The sequence below is a fragment of the Borostomias antarcticus genome (assembly GCF_949987555.1).
Source record: "Borostomias antarcticus genome assembly, chromosome: 20".
In the NCBI taxonomy this organism is placed as follows: domain Eukaryota; kingdom Metazoa; phylum Chordata; class Actinopteri; order Stomiiformes; family Stomiidae; genus Borostomias; species Borostomias antarcticus.
Genome location: NC_140253.1, coordinates 19,640,685 through 19,648,870, shown reverse-complemented (window position 1 = coordinate 19,648,870; position 8,186 = coordinate 19,640,685). Strand labels below are relative to the sequence as shown.

Here is an 8,186-nt window from a genome sequence, read left to right as displayed (position 1 = left end):
AGTGGGCTGTGTGTGTGTGTGTGTGTGTGTGTGTGTGTGTGTGTGTGTGTGTGTGTGTGTGTGAGGGAGGGGGTCTCAGTAAGTGTGTGAGCGAGAGACAGCATTTTGCGCTAGCATTTTGTACTTGCCCTTTGTACAAAGCACACTCCTAGTATGTTGAAAAACTGCACGGCAATAAACTGATTCTGAAATGTGTGTGCTGTGATTACAATTCGGAGAGTAGGGGTGTGTGCAAGAGAATGTGTCTGTGTTTGCATGTGTGTGTGTGTGTGTATGTGTGAGTGTGTGTGTGAGTGAGTGTGAATGTGTGTGAGTGAGTGAGTGAGTGTGTGTGTGAGTGTGCGTGTGTGTGTTTGTGTGTGTGTGAGTGAGTGTGTGTGTGTGTGTGTGAGTGTGTGTGTGTGTGTGTGTGTGTGTGTGTGAGTGAGTGAGTGTGTGTGTGTGTGTGAGTGTCGGGGGTGGGGGGCGGTGGGTCTGCCCCCCCCTCCCTCTGGGGGCAGTATAAAGGGGGCAGGGGGGTGCAGCAGCTTTGTCACTTTGCTCTGCCCTCACCAAGACAATCACACTGGACACACACTCTCTGGACACACACATTCCTCAGGGGACAGACCGATTGTCTGCAAGAGAGAAAAGAAGAGCAGTGTGTTTGATTCTCCCGCGGACGGACTCCGGTTCAGAGAGACCGACTGACCAGGGGGGAGAGAGAACAGAGAGAGAGAGAACAGAGAGAGAGAGAGGCCAGAGAGTCAGACCAGCCTGCCCAGCCAGACACACACATCCCCGGGGAGAGCACAGAGCGCTGACCGCTCCAGCTTCCATCGGCAGACTCTGGATCAGGTGCTATCATCCAGCCATGAGGATCCTCAGCCTGCTGTACCTGGTGCTTCTGCTGGCCGCTGTTCTGGGATCAGTCTCTGCTAGATCAGTCTCTGCTAGATCCGTCTCTGCTAGGAGGCCAGGTAAATATCCCTTTGAATACAAGTATTGCATTTGCAACTTTACGTTTCAGCTTTCGTGGGCTACACTAAAACTACTACCATTATTTGTGAGTACATTAGAGACCTTAAAGCATTCGTATTTGTGTCAGTACCCTGTAGCTGTTTTCCCACATGGAAAGATTGTACGTCGACAGCTTTCATAGACTGTATATCTACTCTACATGAGCGTATCTCTTATCAGCTGGTTGACAGGCACTTGATGTCGGCTGTTTTTAAGCGGTTATAAAGCCGCGATATGAGGATGGAGACGAGAGGAGATCCGGGTTGAAGTTTAGGCCGGCATATTTGTTTTAACCGTAGGCTACATTTATTTATGCGTCCATAAAACTGTAGCCGGCGCCTGCTGAATGTCACAGGAAACAGACCGCGCACACGGGCGCGTAAAAACGGCCTGGTTCCTACAGGCGCCTGCTGGAGTCACCATCTTTCCGGGTGATTTGTGTGCGCCCTCAGTTGCGCACATGAGAGGAGATTGGAGGAGGGAGCCCGAGCAGCCCCGCGATGGGACACGGCCCGGGACAGCGGGGGGGGTCCCCGTCCCCGTATGCAGCTGATCGGGTCCTAAATCTCAACCAGCTCTCGTTTGGCCCGCGCGGAGGAGCAGAGACGCATCTCGCTGGTGTAACTTGTCTATTGGAACAGGACTGGTTGTGGATGTGCGCCTACGCGCTCGCTTCTGACCGAGAGAGATTGAGAGAGAGAAAGACCGGGGGATCGTCCCACTGGCCCATTGTCCATCAGACGGTACTCCCGCGCGCTATTGTTAATCACCGTGTTAAGCGCAATGCTAATGCCCGGGGACCACCGGGGCTCATTAACATGACATGGAGCGGCAGCGCCCACGACCAAGTGTAAAAAGCCTCCTTACCTCCAGGCCGTGTTCTGGGAGGGGACAGGGGGAGGGACGGGGGAGGGAGGGAGGGGGACGGGGCCATAAAGTCATCCGGGGGTTTATCTCTTCCTGTGCTCGACTGTCCTCGTGGGAACCGCTGGGAGTAACGGCGAGTTTATGACGGAGGGGGTTAAAATAATCATGTGCTAGGCTCACGTTTCCTGCGTTATTAGAGGAGGCCCCTGCTTAATGACCGTTCGTGCGGTTTAAACATCGCGAGACCCGCGGCTGCCCCGGTCAGACACGCCCGGTATCCAATTAGAGCCGAGGTCCGTGCGGGTGAAGGTGCACTTTCTCTGCAGGGCTCAGTAACGGCCAGGGTTCACTAGTGGAGCTCACAATAAGAATCGCTTAGTGGTGTATCCTGGTCATTTAGTTTCTCCTCTGAGGTCACGCACCTGGTCCTAGGCGCTGGTGGGAGGGGTGTCGGTCCGCAGGTGTGACCAGCCCTCTGACCCCAGAGGCTTTCATTATCTAACACCTTTCAATCGATACATCAGTCAACTCGAGTGAGAAAACAACAACTGATAGGTGACAGTAGCAGTGCCTGTTTGCACACAGCTGAATGAAGAGTGTTTACACGTGAAATGTGTCATTCCACGTGGGCTACTATTCATTTGCGTGTGTATTTGTGCGTTACTAGGTTACAGTCTAAGTCGTCGCGTTTGTGTTGCAGAGTTCCCGAACCTAAGGAGGAGATACCACAGACACCACTGTGCTCACAGACGCTGCATGCCGCTGCACTCCAGAGTCCCCTTCCCTTGAGGTGAGACACACACACATCACACACAACCGCACACACACATCACACACACATCACACACAACCGTACACACATCACACACACGACAACACACACGAGAACAGACTCAGCCTGACATTTGCCAGCCCTGTGTGTGTGTGGTTGTGTGAGTGGTTGTGAGTGTGTGGTTGTGAGTGTGGTTGTGAGTGTGTGGTTGTGAGTGTGTGGTTGTGTGAGTGTGTGGTTGTGAGTATGGTTGTGTGCGTGTGTGGTTGAGTGTGTGGTTGTGAGTGTGGTTGTGAGTGTGTGGTTGTGAGTGTGTGGTTGTGTGAGTGGTTGTGAGTGTGTGGTTGTGTGAGTGTGGTTGTGAGTGTGTGGTTGTGTGAGTGTGTGGTTGTGAGTGTGGTTGTGTGCGTGTGTGGTTGTGAGTGTGTGGTTGTGAGTGTGTGGTTGTGAGTGTGTGGTTGTGTGAGTGTGTGGTTGTGTGTGTGTGGTTGTGTGCGTGTGGTTGTGTGCGTGTGGTTGTGAGTGTGGTTGTGTGTGTGTGGTTGTGTGCGTGTGTGGTTGTGTGCGTGTGTGGTTGTGAGTGTGTGGTTGTGTGTGTGTGGTTGTGTGAGTGTGTGGTTGTGTGTGTGTGGTTGTGTGAGTGTGTGGTTGTGTGTGTGTGGTTGTGTGAGTGTGTGGTTGTGTGTGTGAGTTGTTCCTGGACCCCTGCTTCATGGCCCAGAGGGTGTAAGTGGGGCCAGGTGGCTGTAGGAGTGTGTGATTAGAGTGTGTGGTTGTGTGAGTGTGTGGTTGTGAGTGTGTGGTTGTGAGTGTGTGTGTGTTAGAGTGGGGCCAGGTGGCTGTAGGAGTGTGTGATTAGAGCCAGAGGTGTGTTTTCACGCAGCAGGAGTCCAGACCGGTCGAAGCGCCGACGTAAATCTCTCTAACGATGCCGAGGGCAGCAGAGTGCGTGAGGAGGGGTCCCAGCATTTCAAACAGAGGGGGCGAGCGAGCATTTGTGTGTGTGCGAGAGAGAGAGGGGAGGGCTGTTCCCTTTAAACATTCTCTAGGCGTCATTGTTTAACTGAGGGTCACTGCCCTCTCACCCTTGCTCCTCTCCACACACACACACACACACACACACACACACACACACACACACACACAGTTTTTTCTTGAAAGCGCAGTCTGTTGTCACAGTATTGTTCTATTGAAGCGGTTCCCGTGAGCGTTTTACTGAGGCTGTTCTCAGCTTCCGGTCGACGCCCCTCGCTGGCCCGCGACCGAGCCACTGACCGACCGGTCTGCTGGTCTCTCCCTGGCAGGCGTGGGTGTGATACCGGTCTGCTGGTCTCTCCCTGGCAGGCGTGGGTGTGATACCGGTCTGCTGGTCTCTCCCTGGCAGGCGTGGGTGTGATACCGGTCTGCTGGTCTCTCCCTGGCAGGCGTGGGTGTGATACCGGTCTGCTGGTCTCTCCCTGGCAGGCGTGGGTGTGATACCGGTCTGCTGGTCTCTCCCTGGCAGGCGTGGGTGTGATACCGGTCTGCTGTTCTCTCCCTGGCAGGCGTGGGTGTGATACCGGTCTGCTGTTCTCTCCCTGGCAGGCGTGGGTGTGATGGCGCTGCAGCGGACACCAGAGATGGCGGCGTGGGAGGGGCAGGCAGAGCCTCCGTTACCCAGACACCCCCCCACCCCCGTGGGGACGCCGACACAGGAGACCCCCCCCCCCCCCCCCCCCACACACCGGAGGAGGCAGGGACCCCAGCAACACCTACCCTGAGCCTGGCCACCACAGACGGAGCTCGCGATTGGTTCCCCCTCCGGTGGCTCCTTGATGTGATTGGGCGAGAGACTCTGAACAGAGACCCTGATTCTATTGGACATCTGGGATTGACCCGCCTCACCTGCCTTCGTGTCACTGCCTGGTCCCAGTCGACCCAGTAGAACTGAACTGGTCCTAGGCCCAGTACGACTAGAACAGTACTAGTGTTCCAGTCTACTTTCTAACACTGTGTAAATACACCGCTATACTACACAAAGACTGCATTTGCAGAGAAAACGCATGAGACAATTTTTTTCAGAGAATATGTATGAATCGATTGCTGCGAAGATGTCAACAGGATCCTGACCAATATCCCCACGGTGTTTATGTATGTAATGCACTTCAAATGTTTTAATGAGTGTCTTTCTAATAAAAAAAAAACCTGTGTATAATCGTACGATTCTGGTTTGGACGGGTTTTGAGGATGAAATAAATCCAAGGGAACAGGGTGTTAACTACTACATGTAATAGTAAGGTTCATATAACTACATCTACTACTACAGACACACACTAAGGTTCATATAACATCTACTACTACAGACACACTAAGGTTCATATAACATCTACTACTACAGACACTAAGGTTCATATAACTACATCTACTACAGACACTAAGGTTCATATAACTACATCTACTACTACAGACACACTAAGGTTCATATAACTACATCTACTACTACAGACACACTAACGCTCATATCCAATCTACTATGGAAGAACAGTATTGCCCAACCGATTTTATATAAACAGAAAATTCACATTTATTGAAACATGGTTATTCACACACAAACAATACAATAATCAAGACAACTGCCCCCCAAATATACATACGCACAGTTTGAGCCGGACTAAGACCGTGGTCACACCATAGAAGGGCAGCACACACACACACACACTGGCGCTAACGCACACACTCATCAGGACTTACTCAGTAAAACACTCCTAGCATGGTTCACCTCCTGCCTTATCCAAGCCTGATAACCTCTCTAAACCCTGCTCTCTCCCTCCTTCCTTCTCTCTCTCCCTCTCCCTCCCCTGCTCTCTCCCACTCTCTCTCCCCCACTCTCTCTCCCCTGCTCTCTCTCCCCTGCTCTCTCCCTCCCGCTCTCTCTCCCCCACTCTCTCTCCCGCTCTCTCTCTCCCGCTCTCTCTCTCCCGCTCTCTCTCCCACTCTCTCTCCCCCGCTCTCTCTCCCCTGCTCTCTCTCCCCTGCTCTCTCCCTCCCGCTCTCTCTCCCCCACTCTCTCTCCCGCTCTCTCTCCCCCACTCTCTCTCCCCCACTCTCTCTCCCCCACTCTCTCTCCCCCACTCTCTCTCCCCCACTCTCTCTCACCCACTCCCTCTCTCGCTCTCTCTCTCCCACGCTCTCTCCCCCGCTCTCTCTCTCCCCCCCACTCTCTCTCCCTCAGTGATTTTAGCTTCGTCTCCTCCACAGCTCTCTGCCTTTTCCTTCTCTCCCTCACTCTCACACACACACACACACACACACACACACGCACACACGCACACACGCACACACACACACACAGGTCACTCAGGGTCATCGCAGAGTAATAAAACTCCTCCTCTATGATCTGTGACCCACATCCTCCTCTTCCATCCTCCGGTCCTCCCTCTCTCTGTCTCTCCTCCGTTATCTGTTCATCTCCGCCAGCTCTCCAGAGGACCCCGCTCGTTGAAACCCCGTCTCTGTGTGCACAGGTGTGTGTGTTTACACGGCTTCCTTACTCAGTAAACGCTGGATAATCTTCAGAGACTGTCTCTTATCCAGTAGGTCTCCTCTCCTCAGCCCTGCTCCTCCCCCAGTCATTCACCTCAAAGACCTGGACATGAGTCTCCTCCTCCTCCTCCTCCTCCTCCCCCTCAATTCTCTCTCTCTCAGTTCCCTGGGCTCTCAACATGGAGTGGACAGGTTGACAAACCTGCAAAGTGACATGTTCAGGTTGGACGGAGGTTGTGGCTGGGTTGAGGTGGAGGTTGAGGTGGGAGGGGGTTGAGGTGGAGGTTGAGGTGGGAGGGGGTTGAGGTGGAGGTTGAGGTGGTTGTGGCCAGGTTGTGGTGGAGGGTGGAGGAGGTTGTGGCCAGGTTGTGGTGGAGGGTGGAGGAGGTTGTGGCCAGGTTGTGGTGGAGGGTGGAGGAGGTTGTGGCCAGGTTGTGGTGGAGGGTGGAGGAGGTTGTGGCCAGGTTGTGGTGGAGGGTGGAGGAGGTTGTGGCCAGGTTGTGGTGGAGGGTGGAGGAGGTTGTGGCCAGGTTGTGGTGGAGGGTGGAGGAGGTTGTGGCCAGGTTGTGGCCAGGTTGTGGTGGAGGGTGGAGGAGGTTGTGGCCAGGTTGTGGTCAGTGCTGAGCGGTCAGGCTGAGGAGTCTCCTGCTCAGGAAGGTGTTGTGTTGTTTCAGATACTCGATCAGATCAGCCTGCTTGTCCACCACCTCCTCCAGACTGGAGCCCTCCCTGGACAGACAGAACCACAGGTCAACGTTGAAGCACAGAGAGAGAGCTTTTAGATTAGTTTATTTACACACACACACAAAGTGAAAGATAAAACAAACAATGTATGAAAAAAAAAAGGTATGTAGGTGTGCAGGTGAGCTGGGTAATGTGTGTTAGCTCTATACTAACAGTGTGCTGGTTCTGTCTGGCTCAGCGCGGCCAGGGCTGGCATCTCTATTACAGCAGGGCTGCCTGCTTGAAGGTGTGCCTACAACTGATCTACACAGCAACTCAAAACACAGCCTACGGGATGAAATTCACACTGGTCTTAGCTCTTGAGTTGAGATATAGTTTTTCTTTCAACTTGGAAAAACTCAGGGACTAGTGAGATAAATGAGGGTGAAGTGACGAAAAATGTGTTTGGCTTACAAAACAAGAGTATTATTGAAGACGCCTCCAACAGTAGCCGATGGCGTGCTGTAGAGGTTAAAGGCTATAGGCTACACTGAGGCCTGGATTACGTTACTGCCTTTTTTTGCCTTTTCCCCGAAAAAGACATGTTTGCGCCTAGCAATTACACTACCAATTACACTACCACCACGGCCAAAACGAGGCTCAAACCCGGAGGTGGATCGATACTGCCGGAGCGACGTTTTAGAGCTAGAAATCCAGAGTTTTTTGGGTAAAAAAACTATAGAAAAAGGGCTACACTAACGCTGTGTTCACTTCACATTATAAAAATCAAACAGGTGATTTACGAGTTTGAGCTATATATCTTATTGAATACTGTATAGTTAATATCAATTTGGAAATAAATGTCATAAATGTAGATGAACTTAAACTGTATTCAATGTTTACAGGTTCCCCCCAAAAGACACTTCAAATCATAACCTAACATCAAATAATAATATTCTCTTGTTCAAAGAAAAGTAACTGGTAAAAAGTTAAAGCCTTTATTGAGCTATGCTGCTATACGCGTGGGGGCTCCCCAGCTCAGCTTGTGCTCCTGACCAATCAGCTCCTTCATCTCACCTGTGCTCCTGACCAATCAGCTCCTTCATCTCACCTGTGCTCCTGACCAATCAGCTCCTTCATCTCACCTGTCTGAACTCCCAGCACTCCTCCTCCTTTTTCTTCATGAATAATATTCTCTATTCAAGAATCTTTCAGTCCAAATGTTCCAATATATAGTCCTTATAATCAGTTCATTTTAAGTCCTTCATCCATTCCCTCACATTATAGCTCCAATATTATGATGAGACTTGAATATGATGAGATTTATTGAATGGGAGCATGTCAGCAATCCTGACGCAGAAAT

General features: G+C 51.8%; 1 protein-coding gene across 1 annotated transcript; it reads left to right on the top strand.

Annotated features, from left to right (window-relative positions):
- Positions 1-853: 853 nt before the first annotated feature.
- apela (apelin receptor early endogenous ligand) lies at positions 854-2,655 on the top strand (the record flags this gene model as incomplete). The annotated part of the gene is made up of 2 exons (XM_084454710.1): positions 854-959; positions 2,567-2,655. The coding sequence occupies 2 exons, from the start codon at positions 854-856 to the stop codon at positions 2,653-2,655; spliced, it is 195 nt and encodes a 64-aa protein (XP_084310836.1).
- Between the last annotated feature and the right edge of the window lie 5,531 nt (positions 2,656-8,186).